Here is a 21,192-nt window from a genome sequence, read left to right on the forward strand (position 1 = left end):
GCGCCTATCCTGCCAATGGATTTGCAGGATCTTGTGGAGGCAGCATTGGTGGTACCTCTACAGTGCTTTGAGGTGCCTGCTGTACATCTATAACTCTATTTATTCCCTTGCCATCAATGTCCTCCCTTACCTTATTCTTTCCTATGCTCTCTTTTCCTGTTTTGTTTATAATTAGGCTGGTTACGTTTCTTGTAGATCCCTCTCTTCTCCCACCACCCCCCCCCCCCATCTTACTAGTTTAAACCCTTTGCCATCTCCCTATTTACCCTTTCTGCTAGGACCCAGGTCCCATCCCGGTTCAGGTGGAGCCCGTCCCATCGGTACAGCTCCTTCCTGTCCCAGAACCGGTGCCAGTGTCCTATGAAAAGGAATCCCTCTTTCCCACACCAGCCCTTTAGCCACGTGTTAATTCTCCTGATCTGTCTGCTTCTATGCCAATTTGCATGTGGCTTGGGCAATAATCCAGAGATTATTACCCTCGAGGTTCTGCTTTTTAATTTAGATCCTAACCCCTGATACTCTTTCAGCAGGGCCTCCTCCCTGTTCCTACCTATGTCGTTTGTTCCAACATGGACCACGACAACTTGGTGTACCCCCTCCCTTTCCAAGTTCCTCCCCAGCCGCCGTGAGATATCCCTTACCTTGACACCGGGTCGGCAACACGCCCTTCGGGATTCTTGTTCTTGGCTGCAGAGGAGGCTATCCTATCCCCCTAATTATAGAGTCCCCTATCACTACCACATTTCTATTCTGTTCTTCCCCCTCCCAGGACAACCTTCTGAGCCATGGTGCCTTGGTCCACACTGTGGCTGTCCTCCCCGCAGTCTTTCTCCTTGTCCTTACAGGTAGCGAGTACATCGTACCTGTTGGACAGGACCAGTGTCTGTGGGACCTCCTTCTCAACCTCTCCTAAATCTCCGCTACCTGGCTCCCTAGCAGTCACACCCTCCCCTTCCTGAACCTGTGCTTTCCTCTGGGGTGTGACTGTATCCTGGATAAAACTGTCCAGAAATTCCTCCCCCTCCCTTACGTATCGGTGTCTCTCCAACTCGCGCTCCAGCTCAATGGCTCCGAGCCGGAGAGATTCGAGATGGAGACATCTCCTGCAGACATGTTTGCTCGGGACAGTCTCGCTGTCCGCAAACTCCCACATATTGCAGTCCAGACACACAACCTGCCCTGCCATATCTTAGTCTAGCCTTATTATATTTATTTAATTAGTTAAAGTCTTTATTCAACGATTATTTATAGTTATATTAATTAGTTTAAACTAGTTAAGCTATAAATTTAATACAGTACTTTGTGTAGTTACCTGCACTTAGTTTAAACCACTGCCTTAGATTAGAGAAAAAAAAGAGAAAAAAAAACTTAATACTCACCAACCAATCCCTTAACTTGTGACGTCACTCCTTGTTTTTTTGGAAATCGTGGAAGGTAGTTGAAGCAATAGGTTTTAGAACTGAATGGCTTGCTAGGCCAGTTCAGAAGGCATTAAAAGTCACTGGCTCTATCCTTCCCTGATTCTCCCCTCACCCCTACCTGATGCTGTTACACATGTATCACCAAATCAGCAGATTCCCACCACGAGATGCAACAGCTTCAGGCAGGAGGCGAGGGGCAGAGCAACGCACAGCGCTGATCTTTATCTGCAAACAGACAAGCCTTCTGCAATGCTGAACAAAAATATTAAAAGGAAACTTAACAAATTAAATTAAAATACCATTCCTCAGAGGGATGATGCACTCCAGTCCCTCCCGTGCCCACTGGTCGCGGAAGGCCTCCGGCTTGCCGGTGGACACCGCATGCTCCATCTCCAGGGACACCCGGGCACAAACGTAGCTGCAGAAGAGAGGTAGGCAGTCGGTCCAAACAACCTCCTTCTGAAATGCCGATATAAATATAAAATGTGGACAGCTGGGATGTATGCCAATGCCACTGGACACTAGTTTGGTAAGCATTAGGAATAAGGAAGGAAGTCAGTTAGCAACTATTTCTTTAGAGTAGAGCCTCATCCATGCCAGTTGTGTACACAATCCAGCTCAAGCACAGTTCTGGGTTCCACCCTCAGTGAGGTCACATTGTGTGAGTAGACACATCTCCGCAGTTTGTCCTGTGCTGGGAAACTATCTATGGCCGCGCCCCGTTGTCAGGTGACTAGACCCGATAAAGGAGGAGGGTGCCGGGGGATGTGCTGCCAATCACCTCGTCGTGAGTATGCTTGTCGTCTGTGGGAAGCGGGGCTGTATTTGTGTTTTTCTACTCGGGGTAACATTAGCAGCGGTGTGTGGGCGCGGTGCCCCGGGGCGTTGCGGGGAGCAGTGGAGTCGGGGCTATTTGGGTGGGTCTTCAGCACTTGGCAATGCTCGGTGTGTTTCCACAGGCGGGGCTATGACGGCTCTGTTATTTAGTTCTTGGTTTTTATCGCCATGTTAGTTAACCTCTTTTTTAAATATTTCGGATATTGCCGATTGAGAACGACGTGAGTTCAAAAATTAAACGATTGGAGCCACTTCCTGTCTCTTAATTTGACAGACTGTCGGTGGCATTCCTAGCACTTCATGCATTGCCACCTCGTTAAATTATTCAACCTTAAAAACAATACATTGTCAACAAGGATCATGTGGTTTTACTTATTACAGCTTTTATAACTTTAAAAAAAAAAAAATCTGAATTTAATTTACTATGGTGGGATTTCTCTGGATTATGAGACCAGGAGGCCTCTGGGTCACTAGTCAAGTAACATATAACCACTATAACTACCATACCCCCTACAGTTGAAGTAAAAAATCAGATTAATGGCTTAATTATTAATTTTCTGTTAACTTCTGGAAAGGGGCGACTCCCTTTATCGCTAGAATGAAAAGGAGCCCTATCTGTTTTCCTCTTGTAGTCTTTTAATTCTATGCAGTGATCTAACACTTCAGTGTTGCTTGCCAAAAAAAATCCTGAACATTTCTTCTGAATGAAGCTATTGAAATAAAATAACGGGCCAGTAATTCCTGTCCCAACGTGTGAGTACGGACGGGGTACTCTCACGTGGGCCCGGAGGAATTGCTGGTTTTCAGCATGCACAGCGCATGCGGGGAAAACCGGCATTTCCTCTCCTCTGACCCAAGGGGTTAAGAGGCAAAACGCGTACGACTTATCAGGCAGCGCGTGCATGCTGAACTTCCCTTTTTTTATTAGAGTTGCCCGTGGGGAAAAGACTCTGGTTTTTACGTGTGGAAAAAGCAGCTGTAAGTACTTACTTTTAACAGGTAAGTGGTCTATTAAGTTAAATTAGAAAATTTTTCCACAGGTTCTTTTTTTTTGAAGACTTTACAATAAGGTAAGTGTATTTTTAGCCCTGATTTTTTATAATTTTTTTCAAAATTTAAAATTATTGTTTAAAATAGTTTTTTACAGTTATTTATAGTTTATTTAAGTAGTGTGATGTTTTTTTAAATTTTCTTTCAAGTTTAAGTAGTGTTTTGGGGCCAGGTGTTTTCATGAGTTTGACAGTTCTTACTATCAAACTCATGAATGACCTTTTGCAACCTCCCATTGGTTGCCCAGTGCTCACGTGATCCCAGCCGGCTCATCGCACTAAGTACGCCGCTGGGTCATGCGCGGCAGGACCTGAAGCGGGCCAGTGACAGGAAATGCAATGCGGGCCAGGATTGAAATGTCAGCGTGCCGGGTAAGTGCACGTCGGGGGCTTGCACGCGCGGCAAGCCCCCGAACCTAATTTCTGGCCCAACATGATTCCCCACCTGAATTGTTTACCTGCCTTGCTCTTGGATGCTGACTGCCCTGGTCATTTCCAGTATGTTTTTGCTTTTAGTTTTAAATGAAAATTGTGTCCTCTTAAATTTAGTGTACTGTGAGCACTGAGTTAACTTGTGATTTTGTTTTTCCCTTTTTTATTAACTAACTTTCTCTGCCATAATGGTACCTAATGAGTATGGGTAAGAATAACTTTTTTTTTAAATTAAATTGCAGTAGTCTATTACACAGGGTTTAGCTGGCCTTGTGCTCTTAATGATTGCCTACAAAACCACTTTTACATGTGCACTTGTGCACATTTAGCTCTTAATGGCTGTAATGTTTCCCCTATGCAGATCAGACATTGAACATGATTCATACACAAGCCATAAAATTCTAGTTCAATGGGTTCAAAATTCCAAGCCCAACTAATTTACATGCCTATTTAGGAATTAGCTTAACCACAGTGGGAAATGTGGGTGAGTTACCAGAATGGCTGAGCTTTCATGGGGTGGGTCAGCCATTGCATAAACAATACAACTGAGTAACCTTATACAGTATTAAATTTGACACCCCCTTGTTGGCTTTGTTATGTAGTAATATACTTTTCCTGCAACCATGATTTTAGAGACTAGACTGTTGTGCTTAACTGGAAAGCCGATTTGATTATGCTACAGAGGATAGTGATGAATCGGGGAGCTCGGAAGCATTCTTTTACTCTAATAATTAATAATAATATTTAATACTTCTGCTCAATTTCTAGATCCTCACAGTTGTGTGGTATTTTGATATCCAGTGTGTGATTGCAACAACTCTCCATATAAACTGATGACCTGGTTTAAATGAGCCTTCAAAAATATGTTTGTGAATATCTGAAATATTTACTGAGTTGTGCATTCTTGGTCCACAGCACATTACAATGAGTTTACTGACTGATATCAGCCCACAAGTAATTGCATGAACACAATGCCCTTGCTGATTTTTTTATTCATCAACAACAAGCAGTTGTATGCAGTGCGACAAGAACTAACAACAACTTGCATTTATATAGTGTCTTTAAAAACATCCCAAGGTGCTTCACAGGAGCATTAACAAACTAAATTTGACACCAACCCACATGATATATTAGGAGAGGTGAAGGTCAAAGAAATAGGTTTTAAGGAGTGTCTTGAAGGAGGAGAGAGGCAGAGAGGTTTAGGGAAGGAATTTCCGAGCTTGGGGCCTAGCCAGCTGAGGGCACAGGCACCAGTGGTGGAGTGATGAAAATCAGGGATGCGCAAGAAGGGGTTTGTGGGGCTGAAGGTTAGAGATGGGAAGGGGCAAGGCCATGGAGGGATTAGAAAACCAGGATAAGAGTTTCAAAATTGGTGTTGCTGGCAATGTAGGTCAGCATGCACTGGGGTGATGGGTGAATGGGACTGGTGCAAGTTAAGATATGGGCAGCAGCGTTTTGGATATGCTCAAGTTTATGGAGGGTGCAAGGTGAGAGGCTGGCTAGCAGAGCATTGGAATTGTGTAGTCTTGAGGTAATAAAGGCAATCATTTGAGCCAACCAGCACTTTTATTTGTGTTCCCTGCAAGTGGTGAGAAAACTAGCTCAAATCCTGGAGATTTGCAGTTGCTGCTGCTCTCAATGGGGGAGCAATCAACTTTTCAGGGTTTAGTGATTATTCTGGTGGAGTGGTGTAAAAGTTCCAGGAAATTGTGGCAGTGTGAGAACAGTGGTGTTGCTCACTAATGCCATGGGTTCCTGGGACCTTTTGTGGCTGTAATAATGGTGTACATTGTAATTTTGACATTACTACGGTGCAGTGTCCAGGAAATTCCTGAACAATCTTTAGCCCTGGAATCTGATATCACTCCATTATAATACAAAGTTGGAATACTACTCCTGTAATGCTGACCAGCATTCATGACCTCACTGTGCTCTTTCCCCCCGGCCCCTCAACAAAAAAGTGTTTACTGGTGTCAGATTCTCTGCAAAGCAAGAAGTGTAACTGGCCCAAGCCTGGAGAGGTTTAGGCAGGGAATTCCAGCGCTTGGGGCCAAGGCAACAGAAGGCACGGCCACCAATGGCTGAGCGATTTTTATAATCAGGGATGCTCGAGCGCAGAATTAAAGGAGCACAAATATCTTGGGGGGGTGGTGGAGGGCTAGTGGAGATTAGAGATGGGGCAGGGCGAGGCCATGGAGGGATTTGAGAGCAAGAATGAGAACTTTGAAATCGAGACGTTGCTTAACCGGGAGCCAAGGTAGGTCAGCGAGCACAGGGGTGATGGGTGAATGGGACTTGGTGCAAGTTAGGACGCAGGCAGCCAAGTTTTGGATGACCTCAAGTCTTATGTAAACAAAGAAAGCCGTGCACAATTAAAATGTGTTTTCCCCTCCTGCTCTAGATACATTCGGAATGGATCCTCTGGGTGTTTCAAATGTCAAGTTTGCTGTTGATCTCTTCAAGCAGTTGAATAAAGATGATAAAATTGGCAATATCTTTGTATCTCCACTAAGTATATCAGCTGCTCTGGCCATGGTGTATCTTGGTGCTAAAGGGAACACTGCAACTCAGATGGCTAAGGTGGGTCTGGCATGAACTTTACTTTATTAAAGGTATGTCTCGTTTTATCGCAACTAAACTGAACAAGCAACATGTTTATATGAAGCTCCTGAATAGAGCAGACTTGTTACGGCAAGTGAACTGTCTGTTTCATATGGCTCTACTCGAACCTGCACCTCTGAGACTTTGGCAGCAGTCAAAGAATCTTCCAGCAAAGATGGAGGCTATTCAGCCCATCGTGCCTATGACGGTTCTTTGAAAGTGCTATCCATTTAGTCCCACTCCTCTGTTCTTTCCCATAGCCCTCTACATTTTTTTGTTTCAAGTAGATATCCAATTCCCTTTTGAAAGTTACTATTGAATCTGCTTCCACCACCCTTTCAGGCAGTGCATTTCAGATCATCATAACTTGCTGTGTTTTAAAGAGAAAATTATTCTCGTCTTCCCCTTTTGCTAGTGTAGTAGAAATTCACTAGGCTTTTGTAGGATGTTTGAATGGCACCAAATTATTAGCCCCACTTAACAGTAAACCGTTACTTTGTCTGGTAGAATTACATAAAATAAGCCATTCAGCCCAACAGCTCTATGCCAGTGTTTATGCTCCAACCGAGCCTCCTCCCACTCCTGTTCATCTCGCCCTGTTCATCTCGCCCTATCAGCACAACCTTCTATTCCTCTCCCCCTTGTGTTTATTTAGCTTCCCCTTAAATGCATCTATGCTATTCGCCTCAACTACTCCCATGTGGGAGTGAGTTCCACATTCTAACCACTGAGTAAAGAAGTTTCCCCTGAATGACCTATTGGATTTATTAGTGACTATCTTGTATTTATGGCCCCTAGTTTTGGACTCACAAGTGGCAATATCTTTACTGTCTACCCTATCGAACCCTTTCACAGTCTTAAAGACTGCCATCAGGTCACCCCTCAGCTTTCTATTTTTTTTTTCAGTCTTTCCTGATGGGTATAACCTCTCAGTTCTGGTATCATCTTTATAGACTCCTAGAATAGTACAGCACATAAGGAGGCCTTTCGGCCCATTGAAGTAATGATCAATTGTGTAATTTGATGTATTTTAGATTGAAATGCAATTTAGAAACAGAGCTGACAAATAGGACAGAAAATTAGTTACAGCCAGTCTTTATGATTTGAGGTGGGAAGAAGAAAATGGAAACTAGTGGGGGAATTCACCTAAGTATAACATTTTAATACTTCTGATGTAAACTAATTCAGCAGTCAATGATTTAAACTCTGAAAACCTTCTCTGCACATGACTAATGCCAATGTAACTCCACTGTGATGTGCTCATTTATTGGCTGAAAAATATAAAAACCTAGGAGGAAAAAGAAATTGTGTTTACATTAATAAAAAAAAAAAAAAATTATAGGTAAATGAAGTCTAGGATTTTGCAAGGTTAAGTCCTTGAGATGTGTGGCTGGCCTTTTTAAGAGTTTTTTGGTGTTGTCCAACTTTGGTGATATTGTAACAAAAACATCACTTACCATTTTTTGTTTTGTATGATGTGATCTTGACTGATGTGAAGTTCTTAAACCCTGGCAACAAAGGTAGTGCTTACTTGAAATTGGCATTGAGGATTTGCTGTTTTGGATAGAAACTGTAATGAGAGATGTTTTTGATGATCTTGAGTATCTCCTTCGTTAACCTGTAGACCTGCCTAACTGGGTTGAATTAATGAAAGATGAGTTTCTGCAGCATCAGCAACAGCAGTCATTTAGAATAACAGCAGCTGAAAAAGCACATGATCTAATATGGGCTTGGCACATAAAATGAATTAATTGTTTTGTTGTCCTGAATGGCTACTCTGGCTTCTGGTCTTTAGAACGGCATTATCGAAGCTAAACAAAAATGTGAATTCAGCATAATAAATCCATTGCATTGTGCTAGACTAAAACTTGGCAATAAGGAGACAATGTTTGTGTCTGCCAGATTAAATAGTACACCAACATTATAACCTGTAAATATAGAAATGTGTGTGTGATCCTGTATTGCACTTGTAACTTTTAATTTACAGAAGCAGGGCACTACACAATAATTAGACTAATTCTTTTCTGGATTTGTGTTTGTTTCTATGGGATGTCGATTTAAGCATCTCTACCAGTGCTCTTCCTGGGGTTTCATTGTCACTGAAGCTCGCACCTTAATGCTGAGGAAACCTGCTGACATACTCCTCCGAAAGGCAAAATACTGCGGATGCTGGAATTCTGAAATATGAACAGGAAATGCTGGAAATACTCAGCTGGTCGGGTCGCATCTGTGTTCTGACAAAAGGTCACAGACGTGAAACATTGGGCTGAATTTTTACCTCTGCCTGTAGATGGTGGCGGGGGGGGTGTGGATCGCATTGGGAACCCAGATGTTGGAGAGGCTCATTTGCAGAGGCTTTTTAACAAGAAAAAAAGTGGGGGATGGACGGGCGTCGACTAAGTGGATGATTCTTGAGGAGCAATGGAAAATGCAGGAGGCTCTGGCAGCTTTTCCAGCCGCGATGTGCCCACCTGCAGGGAGAATGGAGTCCATCTCTAGCATAACCAGCTTGCTGTCGTAGCCCATGGCTATGATGTGTTCGTTCATGGAAAGGGTGGCCTCCTGCATGGAGCATCAAATGCACCAGTCGAACAAGTGCATGGAATTGTGGCTGGGCCCTGAGAGGGATGATGGTGAGAGGGGGATATGGAAGTGGGGACTCTGCTCAAAGTGCTTCCACTTCTCCCCTGTTGTCGCCTGCTCAGTCAGAGCCCCACATGCTGCCTTGTAACCCAATGGCTGAGTCTGCCTCTGCACACATGAAGGAGGAGCAGTCTTTGGCGGAGCCCTCGCCTTACAGGCTCCAAAACCCAGAGGTCGTCTGCCAAGTGTGTCTAAACAGAGCAGGGAAGTGAGCAGCCTGCCTTTACTTCTGCTCAAGCCGCAGGGGTTGCACCATGTAGGAGTTGTAGAAGGAGAAAGATGAGACAATCCTAGATGCACATGGGTGTGTTCTAAAATGTTAGATTGTTTCTGTTGAATTTTTTGAGCCGCATAAAATAATTTATTTGCACCACTTTCCCATCGTGCCCATTTTTGCCTGCTGCCTGGAAGTGGCCTTGTCAGTTGGAGTGAATGGTAAGACATTGCTTAGCCTTGAACAATGGGTGTGTGTGACAGGAATGATTTGGTCATTTTAGGACTGCTTTGTGGGGGAGTGGGGATTGGTAGAACATCTGGGTGCACTGGTGCAGTCTAACCAAATTGTGCCATTTATGAGGCCATCCCAGGCCTTGTAGGCAGCAATATGTGCCACTGCTGGTGCCATGTCCACTTTAGGTTCCTCCTTGCTCTGCCATCTTAGACTGGGTATTGTGTAATGAGATTAATTAGCAATCTTGTGTGAGGCCTCTTTGGGAGGAGCGATCATAATATGATAGAATTCTTCATTAAAATGGAGAGTGAAGTAGTTGTCTCCGAGACTAGGGTCCTGAATTTAAATAAAGGAAACTATGCTGGTATGAGGCACGAGTTGGCTAGGATGGATTGGGGAATGTTACTTAAAGGGTTGACGGTGGATAGGCAATAGCAAACATTTAAAGATCGCATGGATGAACTACAGAATTTGGTCAACCCTGTTTGGCGTAAAAATAAAACAAAAAAGTAACTCGACCGTGGCTAACAAGGGAAATTAGGGATAGCATAAGATCCAAGGCGAGGACATATAATTTGGCCAGAAAAAACAGCAAACCTGAGGATTGGGAGCAGTTTAGGATTCTGCAAAGGAGGACAAAGGGATTAATTAAGAGGGGGAAAATAGATTGAGAATAAGCTTGCAGGGAACATAAAAACTGATTGTAAAAGCTTCTATAGATATGTGAAGAGAAAAAGATTGGTGAAGTCAAGCATAGGTCCCTTGCAGTCAGAATTGGGGGAATTTATAATGGGAAACAAAGAAATGGCAGACCAATTAAATACATACTTTGGTTCTGTCTTCACAAAGGAGGACACAAATAACCTCCCAGAGATGTCGGGGAACATAGGGTCTAATGAGAGGGAGGAATTAAATGGAAATCAGTATTTGTAGGGAAATGGTGTTCGGGAACTTGACGGGATTGAAGGCCGATAAATCCCCAGGGCTTGATAATCTACATCCTAGGGTACTTAAGGAAGTGGCCCTAGAAATAGTAGATGCATTGCTGGTCATCTTCCAAAATTCTATAGACTCTGGAACAGTTCCCATGGATTGGAGGATAGCTAATGTAACCCCACTATTTTAAAAAGGTGGTAGAGAAAACGGGGAATTATAGACCGGTAAGCCTGACATCGGTAGTGGGGAAAATGCAAGAGTCCATTATAAAAGATGTAATAGCAGAGCACTTGGAAAACAGTGACGGAATTGGACAAAGTCAACATGGATTTACAACAGGTAAATCATGCTTGACTAATCTACTGGAATTTTTTGAGGATGTAACTGGTAGAATAGATAAGGGAGAACCAGTGGATGTGATGTATTTGGACTTTCAGAAGGCTTTCGATAAGGTCCCGCATAAGAGATTAGTGTGCAAGTTAAAGCATATGGGATTGGGGGTAAGGTACTGTCTTGGATAGAGAACTGGTTGGCAGACAGGAAGCAAAGAGTTGGAATAAACGGGTCCTTTTCCGAGTGGCAGGCAGTGACTAGTGGGGTACCTCGAGGATCGGTGCTAGGACCCCAGCTATTCACAATATATATTAATGATCTAGACGAGGGAACTAGATGTAATATCTCCAAGTTTGCAGACGACAAAGCTGGGTGGGCGTGTGTGCTGTGAAGAGGATGCAGAGAAACTCCAGTATGATTTGGACAGGTTGGGTGATTGGGCAGATGCATAGCAAATGCAGTATAATGTGGATAAATGCTAGGTTATCCACTTTGGTGGCAAAAACAGGAAGGCAGATTATTATCTGAATGGCAATAGATTGGGAGAAGGGGAAGTGCAACGAGACCTGGGTGTCCTTGTGCACCAGTCACTGAAGGTAAGCATGCAGGTGCAGCAGGCGGTTAAGAAGGCAAATGGTATGTTGGCCTTCATAGCGAGAGGATTCAAGTACAGGAGCAAGGTTGTCTTGCTGCAGTTGTACAGGGCCTTGGTGAGACCACACCTTGAGCATTGTGTGCAGTTTTGGTTGCCTTATCTGAGGAAGGATGTTCTTGCCATGGAGAGAGTGCAGCAAAGATTTACCAGACTGATGCCTGGGATGGCAGGAATGACGTATGAGGCGAGATTGGGTCGATTAGGCTTATATTCGCTAGAGTTTAGAAGAATGAGAGGGGATCTCATTGAAACTTTTAAAATTCTAACAGGACTAGACAGACTAGATGCAGGAAGGCTGTTCCTGATGGCGGGGGAGTCCAGAACCAGGGGTCACAGTCTAAGGATAAGGGGTAAGCCATTTAGGACAGAGATAAGGAGGAATTTCTTCACCGAGAGTGGTGAACTTGTGGAATTCTCTACCACAGAAGGCAGTTGAGGTCAATTCATTAAATATATTCAAGAAGGAGTTAGATATGTTTCTTAAGGCTAAAGGGATATGGGGAGAAAGCAGGGACAGGGTACTGAATTTGAATGATCAGCCATGATCTCATTAAATGGCGGAGCAGGCTTAAGGGGCCGAACTGGCCTACTCCTGCTCCTATCTTCTATGTATCTGTATGTTGTGCAGTGTGCAGCATACAAATCATTTTGGAGATCCTGGCTGGTGCGTATTGAAGGGCTCCTCCAGATCTGTCCAGGCATCTGAAGCGCATCTTCAGCATCCTGATTGCTTGCTCTCATTGTCATCTGGCTCTAATTGTAATGCTCTTCAACTTCCTTGCTTGGCCTCCGCAAGGGTGTCATCAACCACGTCTTCAGTGGATAGCCCTGGTTTCCAAGCAGCCAGCCAGTAAGTCTGGTCGGAGGTGCGAAGATCTGAGGGAGGGTGGACTGGCGCAGGATGAATGAATCATGATGGCTCCCTGGGATTCTGGTGCACACATTCATGATCTTTTTATGGTTGCAGACTAGCTGCACACTTACGGACTGGAAGCCCTTGCGGTTCACAAACACTCCTGGGTGATCTGGGGGTGCCTTGGTGGTCATGTGTGCAGTTGATGATGCCCTGCACCTGTGGGAAGGTAGCCAGAGCCGCAAAGCTGAGCGTCCGCTCAGTCGCACTGGCTTCATCGGTAGCAACGTGTACATAAGTGCCTGACTTGGCATCGGTCACCTGGGTGATGCATTTGTGGGTGAATGACTGCGAGATCCAGTAAATGTCTCCTGCAGATCCCTGGAAGGAGCCTGAGGTGAAGAAGTTGAGGGCAGTGTGACTTTGACAGCCACTGGTAATGCATGTCTGCCAGGTCCTCTTAGCAACAGGTCTTCTTCCAGCAGGCTGCAAATGCCTGTCACGACCTGGCGTGATAGACTGAGCCTCCTGAGGCACTGGTGTTCAGTCATGTCCAGGAAGCTGATCCTCTGCCTGTATACCCTGTGTTGGGGGTATCGCCTCCTGCAAGGTGCACCCCTGTGCTTATCCCCTCTCCTGTGGAGCAGCAGGTCAGTGAGGAGAAGGCTGCTGCTGGTGTTGCTGCTGGAGCTCATCTTGGTCTGAATTTAAGGTCCAAGGGAAAACTGCATCAGTGGTACCCATGCTGCTCTGATATATGCCAGGTAAAGTGGAGATCAGAGGCACAATCCTCCAATGTAGTGAGCAACTTTCAAAGTTGTAGAAATCCCCTGCAAACTCTCTGCACAAATGGTGTCAGCAAGAGCCTTTCCCTTAGGCAAGGAAATAGGTGTGAGGTGTGCATATTTGTGGGTTTTTTAACTGTCATTTGTTCAACTCTCAATTGCCACTGCTCTTGCCTTCCTTTCACTGACGGTCTATTACATTCCCACCTCTAGTTCTTTGTTTACATGCTACTCTTTTTGATGACCTCTGCAAGCAATGGGGTCGGCTCCCAAAGACCCTCCAGTCTACCCCTCCACTTCATCTGGCAACTCTGCTGTGTGCTTCCAAATGTCTCTCTTGCAAACAGAATAGAATTATTAACCTCCGTGGCTGTAAAGTGTTTTGGAACGATCTGTCTGTTCCTCCAAGTCTACTTCTCCACCAACTCTCTCAAACCCTCCACTGCCTCCTTGTTGTCAGCCTGCTTGTCCAACATCCAATCCCAGATCAGCTACAATTTGTCCCAGTTAAACATTGGAAAAACCAAAGACATCATCTTTGGCCTTGCCACCAATTCCATCCCCTCCCCAGCCACTGTTTCAGATTGAAGCCAAATGTTTGCAATCTTGGCGCCCTATTTGACCCTGAGCTGAGCTTCTGACCCTATATCCTCCCAATCACAAAGACCACCTACTTCTACTTCTGTAACGTCGCACACTTGCACCCTGCCTTAGTCCATCTGCTGCTGAAGCCCTCATCCTGCCTTTATCACCTCCAGATTTGATGCCCTCCTGGCTGGTCTCCCGCCCTCCATAAACTTCAACTCCTCTAAAGCTCTGGTGCTCCTATCCTAACCTGCATCAAATCCCGTTCGCCCATCACCCCTGTGCCTGCTGAGCTAAAATGTTCAACTTTGTGTTAACACTTCATGGCCTCACCCCCTCATCTCAAATCTCCTCCAGCCTTACAGCTCTGCATTCCTCCAAATCTAGCCTCTTGCAAGTCCCTCTCTTTGTCCTACCATTGGTGGCCATTCCTTCTGCCTTCTAGGCTGTTAAGCTGAGGAATTCCCTCCCTTAACATCTCCACCTCTACCTCTCTCCCCTCCCTCTATCTCTGACCAAGCTTTTAGTCACCTCTCCAATCTTTTTAGCTTGATGTCAAATTTTGTCTGATTACACTTGTGTGAAAGAAAGAACTTGCATTTATATAGCACCTTTCATACCCTCCGAACATCCCAAAGCACTTGACATGCCAATGCAGAACTTTTGAAGTGTGGTCCTTGTTGTAATGTAGGTAATGCGGCAACTAATTTGCAAACAGCAAGGTCCCACAAACAACAATAAAACAAAATGACCAAATCGCCTAGTTTTAACTGCTGGTTGAGGGATAAATGTTGGTCAGGAAACTGGGCGAACTCCCCTGCTGTTTGAATAGTGCCGTGTGATCTTTTACCGTCACCTGAGAGGGCAGACTTGGTTTAATATCTCATGTGGAAGATGGTACCTCCGACAGTGCAGCCACCCCTCAGTACTGCACGGAAGTGCAGCCTAGATTGTGTGCTCAAGGTGGGTGTTTGTGCGTGCGTTGTAATGACTAGAAGCTCCACTATAAAACTATGAAATGAACGAGAAGTTTACATGAAGTCTTTTGGCGATCCTGAAATTGCCTCGACATTGATTGCAAGAGTGATTTTTTTTTTCCAAGAGGTTGGAGCTGCAATTGAGGCATTTAGTGGGCAAATGGGAGAATGTGTTTTGGCAGATGGCATTGCTGCTTATAAAATCATAAAATGGTTACAGCACAGGAGGAGGCCATTTGGCCCGTTGAGCCCATGCCGGCTCTCTGCAAGAGCACTTCAACTAGTCCCACTCCCCCGCCCTTTCCCCATAGCCCAGCAAATTTTTTTTCTTTCAGGTACAGTACTTATCCAACTTCCTTTTGAAAGCCGTGATTGAGTCTGCCTCCACCACCCTTTCAGGCAGTGCATTCCAGATCCTAACCACTCGCTGCATTTATAAAAAAAAAAAAAAAAAAAAAAGTTTTTCCTCATGTCGCCTTTGGATCTTCCGCCAATCACCAAATGAGTCAGCACAGATATGTTCCCAGATGGGAATGTCCAGCCACTTAATTCTGTTGAATGATGACTACTGGAACATCTGTTATAATTAATGTGGTTGCACTATTTGAGTGGTTTTTATAAAAAAGCTCTTGTCCTTTATAAAACTTTTTCTAAAACTATTTCTAAGGAAAGTATGGCATAAAATTATTAATGGGATGCCCTTCGTGCTGCGGGGGGTGCGGAGGGGGTTAGTTGAAGAAATAGTCAAGCATCAATTTTAAAATCCTCATTCAGATTCCACCCCCAGCCCCTTCCTGCCTCTGGAGCTCGTTCATGTGGTGTTCTCCTCCACCCCCAGCCCTCTTCCTGCCTCTGGAGCTTGCTCATATGTTCTCCTCCACCCCCAGCCCTCTTCCTGCCTCTGGAGCTTGCTCGTGCGCTGTTCTTCTCCTCCACCCCCAGCCCCTTCCTGCCTCTGGAGCTCGCTCATGTGGTGTTCTCCTCCACCCCCAGCCCTCTTCCTGCCTCTGGAGCTCGCTCGCGTGCTGTTCTTCTCCACCCCCAGCCCCCTTCCTGCCTCTGGAGCTTGCTCGTGCGCTGTTCTTCTCCACCCCCAGCCCCCTTCCTGCCTCTGGAGCGCGCTCATGCGCTCCTCCTCCACCCCAGCCCCCTTCTCCTCTACTACCTTTTGGCCATCTTACCCCCACAACTTTGAAGCCCCTTCTTCCTTTCTGTTTCTTTCAACCTTCAAACCTGGCTCTTCAGTGGTGTCGTCAGCCGCTTTTTGATAACTGCAAAGAATCGCACATGTAAATTGAACCAAATTTTAAAGAATTTGAATGTCATTTGAACCCAGAGATCATCTTTTGTTGCTTTTAGTTTTAATGATGCTGTAACCATGTTGGTTGTATGGATATGGGAAAACCTGAGGTTATGTGGGCTTGTGTATTCAAATAGTCCCAGATGTGAGTTTTACCTAATCCAGACTACACCAAAACTGAGCACTGATAATATACATCTTGGAGTTTTTTTTAACCAGTATTTACTGGTGTTGCTGCGGAGTGTGGTATTTTATATGGCTTCCCTACCATGAGATGCTAGATAAATATCTCTGCTGCCAGTACGGTATATTTTCAAGTCACTCACTCTGCTCGAGTGAGTTTAGATTTTACCCACTTTATGTTCACATACAAGTTAGGACACCAAGCATGCAGACTGAAATGCATTTTTTTGTATAAATCTGTACATATTCACATTGCAAAACTGTCATTTCTGGTACGTAAAACCTCCCATTTCCATTTTCATCCATCTCCAATTCATGAGATTGGATCAGGCATCAGGAAACTAAACAGGGTTTACACCACATTTCCAGTGAAGTAACGCCTGCAAACAGGAGAGGGTCAAAGGAATTTAAAATTCTCATCCTTGCTCATCCTCACCCCATCCTATCTCTCTAACCTCCTCCAGCCCTGCAACTCTCCAAACTCTGCATTCCTCCAATTCCAGACTCTTGTCTCCCTGACTTTGTTCATCCCACCATTGCTGTCCGTGCCTTTAACCGTGTAGGTCCTAAACTCTGGAATTTCTTCCCCAAATCAGCTCTCCACCTCTCTCTTGTCTCTAAGACTTTGCTTAAAACCTACCTCTTCGACCAAGTGTTTGGTCACCTGTCCTAGTGTCTCCTCCGTTGGCTCAGTGTCAATTTTTGTCTGCTTTGCACTTCTGTGAAGTGCCTTAGGACATTTTACTATGTTAAAGGAGCTATATAAATGCAAGTTTTTTGGAAGGGGCACAGACTTGCTATTTATTTTTCTATGGCAGGGCTCAGTGAGACTTCAAGAACATAAGAAATAAGAGCAGGAGTAGGCCATACAGCCCCTCGAGCATGCTCTGCCATTCAATAAGATCGTCGACCTCAACTCACTTTACTGCCCGATCGCCGTATCCCTTGATTCCCCTAGAGTCCAAAAATCTATCGAGCTCAGCCTTGAATATACTGAAAGACTCAGCATTCACAGCCCTCTGGGGCAGAGAATTCCAAAGATTCACAACCCTCTGAGTGAAGAAATTCCTCCTGATCTCAGTCTTAAATGGCTGACCCCTTATCCTGACACTATGCCCCCTAGTTCTAGACACTCCAGCCAGGGGAAACAACCTCTCGGCATCTACCCTGTCAATCCCCTTCAGAATCTTGTATGTTTCAATGAGATCACCTCTCATTCTTCTAAACTCCAGAGAGTATAGGCCCATTCTACAAAATCTCTCATCATAGGATAACCCTCTCATCCCAGGAATCAATCTAGTGAACCTTTGTTGCACTGCCTCCAAACCAAGAAGAAATTTATGCTGTGCAGCGGTACCAACAGAAGGCAAATCACTTAAAATTTAACTGAAATATTGAAAATATCTGTAAACTGGAACTGTTTGCAGGGGACCCTGAGCTTTGGAGAGAGCAGTGTTGGGAATGAGCCTGAGAGTTGGGGCTGCTGCAGCGCCACCAATGGAGAAAATATATATTGCAGGTCTCGCTGGTGATTATAGCTACCATCCTCCCGGCGTCCCCCCGATCAGCTTGTTGCACCCTCCAGTTTGGGGAAACTCTGCTGTAGAACATACACTTGAACTCTAGCAGTACGTGCATTGGTCGATCACATTTTATTTTTCAGACTGCTTTGCTTTGAAGAAACCTGGTGATGTGCAGGAGCTCTGCTCAAGCCCACCAACACAAGTGAACCTATTGTAGTAAATCCAAGGGGAAAGCAACAATGTTGAAGTTGTATGTTGAACAGGAAATCAGCCAATGCCAATTTGGTGAACATTTTTGTACAATTCCCAAATAAAGCTAATCTGGTTTCCCCCAGTTTTGAACTGGAATTCTAAATCTAAAATTGGCTTCATTTCTATTGATAACTTTTAACTTTATCTCTCTCTTAGGTGCTTGCTTTTGATCAAGTACAAGACCTCCATTCTGAATTTCAGACACTGCAAGCTGAGATCAACAAGCCTAACGCAAGCTATCTGTTGAAGCTAGCCAATCGCCTCTATGGGGAGACGACCTACAACTTTCTTTCAGTAAGATTTTCACTGGTTGGGGTCGTACTCCACCAGTCCATCAAGTATAATGGGACTGAATTGCGCAGACCAGGAAAATACCAAGTTTGGTGCCAGGTTTTGCCTTGAGTAAGCTGATCAAAGAAGTGTTAGTAGGAGCCATGCACTTGGCTTGATGTTCTTGGGCTTTGGAAGGGAAAGTCAGCCAAGTTACAATGTTAGAATGATTAATTAAATTCCCATCATTGCCATACCAATAAATACCATGTACTATAAATACCATGTACTTTGGATGGCTTTTGAGAATACCCCCAGTCACCTGACTCAAATGTGCCTCGAACGCTTCATGCTGCAAATGTTACTTAGGATGAAATTGTGTAATTTTAAAATGCTGTTGTAGGAACCTCTGTTCCTTACCAAAAGATGGAGTTCGACTCGCGAAGTCAAAACAATAAACTTTAATGAACAAACGAAGCAAGTTAACAACTACAGGATGAACTGGAAATGTGTCTGGTCTGCTTGGAAACCTTTCTCCAACTGCCTGGAACTGCTAGAAGGTTCCGAGATATGTCCCTCTCTCCAACTGTCTGGAACTGCTAGAGGGTTCCGAGCTCTGACATCATGTCACCACGCAGAGTACAGGAATGAAGCCGACGACGATCGCAGGCGACTCAGTGCAATGGACCCTGTTGTCTTGATGGTCGACTGGCTGTGGGACACCGGCAGTCAAAGGAGGACGACTGCGACGAGGTGGCTGGGCAGTGACAACTGGTGCGCTGAGGTCAAGATGAGCAGGTTTCAGCCGGTCTACAGAGATGTGGTCATTTTTACCGCCGATGTCGACTATGAAGGTCTTATCGCCCGAGGAGATGACACGAAAAGGACCTGTGTACGGTGGCTTGAGAGGGTCTTTGTGTGCATCCTGCCGGATGAACACATACCCTGCGTTCTTGAGGTCCCCTGGAACGTGGGAACGTTGCCGGTCATGATGTGAAGTAGGAACCAGGATGAAGTTCTTGGCTGCTTCCTGATGGCTGATGAGTTGTTGAGCTGGAGACCAAAGTTCAGTGTGAGGAGGAAGAAAATCACCTGGAACCCTGAGCGGTTGCCCAAAGACTAGCTCCGCCGAGGAAGATTGCAGGTTGTCCTTTGGCACCATGCGAAGACCTAGTAGCACCCAAGGAAGCTTGTCTATCCACCCCGGCCCGGTAAGACTGGCACGTAGTGCTGCTTTAAGAGACCTGTGAAACCTTTCAGAGGCCGTTCGCCTGTGGATGGTAGGCGGTGGTACGATTAAGTTTGGCACTGAAACTTTGAGCAACGGCGTTCCAAAGCTCCGAGGTGAACTGAGGTCCTCGGTCCGAAGAGATGTCAGCTGGTACCCCAAAAACATGCCACCCATGACTAGATGAAAGCCCTGGAGATGTCCGCTGCCGTGGTTGCAACCAAAGGAATCGCCTCTGGCCATCTAATAGTGCGGTCAATTATGGTGAGAAGATGAGTGTGCCCGTGAGAAGGAGGAAGAGGGCCAACGAGGTCCACGTGTACATGGTCGAAGCGGTGCTCCGGGACTGGGAAAGTGGAGAGTGGGGCTTTAACGTGGCGTTGTATTTTGGCTTTCTGGCAGGTCACGCAGGAATTTGTCCAGTCACGGACGTCGAGATGCATGCCCTTCCAAATGAATTTCTTCGCCATTAACCGCTGAGACGCTTTCATGCCGGGATGTGACAACCCGTGGATAGTGTCGAAGATTCTTTTGCGCCATTTGGCCGGGACGATTGGGCGTGGAACACCCATGGAAACGTCACACAGGAGTGTGGTCCCTGCGGACTGGAAAGGCACGTCAGCCACTTGCAAACTGGAAGGTGTGGTGCAGTACGCTTGCACGTCGGGATCCGCCCTCTGGTCTTCCGCCAATCTGACATAGTCGACACCAAGATGTACTGCGTGAAGCTGGGCGCGGGAGAGGCAATCCGCCACCATGTTATCCTTCCCGGAGACATGCTGGATGTCAGTGGTGAACTCCGAGATATATGTGAGATGGCGTTGCTGGCGCGCCGGCCATGGTTCTGTTGTCTTAACCATCGCGAAGGTCAGCGGCTTGTGATCAACAAAAGCCGTAAATGGCCGTCCTTCCAAGAGGAAATGGCCAGGAAGAGTGCCAACAGTTCTGTCGAAGGTGCTATATTTCTGTTCGTTCTTCCTCGGCTGTCGGCTGAAGAAAGCCAGCGGTTGCCAAGCCCCATTGACCCACTGTTCTTGAATCGCCCCGATGGCGTAGTCGGAGGCGTCTGTAGTGAGGGCGATGGTTGCGCCTGGGAGGGGGTGAGCCAGCATGGTTGCTGCAGCCAGGGCATTTTTGGTATCAACAAAGGCTTGGTTCATGTGAGGTGTCCACTCTATCTGATCTTTTCCTGCTCTGCCTCTGATGGCCTCGTACAATGGTTGCATCAACAAGGCTGCCTTGGGAACAAATCTGTGATAAAAGTTGACCATTCCCAAGAATTCCTGGAGGGACTTCACGGTCTTCGGCAGGGGAAAAGATGTGATGGCCTCCACCTTGGAGGCTAGAGGGACTGCACCATCTGCGGTGATTCTGTGGCCCAGGAAGTCGATAGTGCGCAGGCCAAACTGGCACTTGGCCGGGTTGATGATTAGGCCATGCTGACTAAGGCGAGAGAACAGGGCACGCAGGTGCGTGATGTGCTCAGTGTGGCTGCTACTGGCGATGAGGATGTCATCTAAGTAGACGAAGGCGAATGTTAGGTCTCGAAAGATGGAATCCATAAGCCGTTGGAAAGCCTGTGCTGCATTTTTTAGCCCAAATGGCATACGGAGAAACTCCAAGCCCGAATGGTGTGATGGCAGTTTTGGGGACGTCTTGAGGATTAACCAGCACTTGATGATAGCTGCGTACGAGGTCTACTTTAGAGAAAATGCAATTCCCCGCCAGGTGGGCCGAAAAGTCCTATGAGGGATTGGATATCTGTCTGGGGTAGTCGCCTCGTTCAGGCGCCTGTAGTCGCCATCCACCGCCTGGCTTGGGGACTATGTGCAGGGGCAAGGACTATTGGACCGTCGGATGATGCCCAGGCGTTCCATT

At 45.8% G+C, this 21,192-nt stretch overlaps 1 protein-coding gene across 5 annotated transcripts in view; it reads left to right on the plus strand.

Moving 5' to 3' along the window:
* The first annotated feature begins 2,098 nt into the window (after positions 1–2,098).
* The window catches only part of LOC147117816 (leukocyte elastase inhibitor-like), a 46,398-nt gene continuing 27,304 nt past the window's right edge, over positions 2,099–21,192 (plus strand). Inside the window, exons 1-4 of one of the 5 annotated variants that reach the window (XM_085989152.1) lie at positions 2,101–2,208; positions 3,187–3,257; positions 6,141–6,319; positions 17,973–18,110. In XM_085989152.1, the coding sequence (XP_085845278.1) occupies positions 6,152–6,319; positions 17,973–18,110 (306 nt within the window). In that variant the 5' untranslated portion in view covers positions 2,101–2,208; positions 3,187–3,257; positions 6,141–6,151. Of the gene's footprint in view, positions 2,209–2,253; positions 2,339–3,186; positions 3,258–6,140; positions 6,320–17,972; positions 18,111–21,192 lie in introns of those variants that run through there. The other 4 variants (XM_085989153.1, XM_085989156.1, XM_085989151.1 and 1 more) reach the window with 4 other exon arrangements.

This window comes from Somniosus microcephalus, chromosome 5, assembly GCF_052327205.1.
Source record: "Somniosus microcephalus isolate GS21.2 chromosome 5, FLI_Smic_1.0, whole genome shotgun sequence".
Classification (NCBI taxonomy): domain Eukaryota; kingdom Metazoa; phylum Chordata; class Chondrichthyes; order Squaliformes; family Somniosidae; genus Somniosus; species Somniosus microcephalus.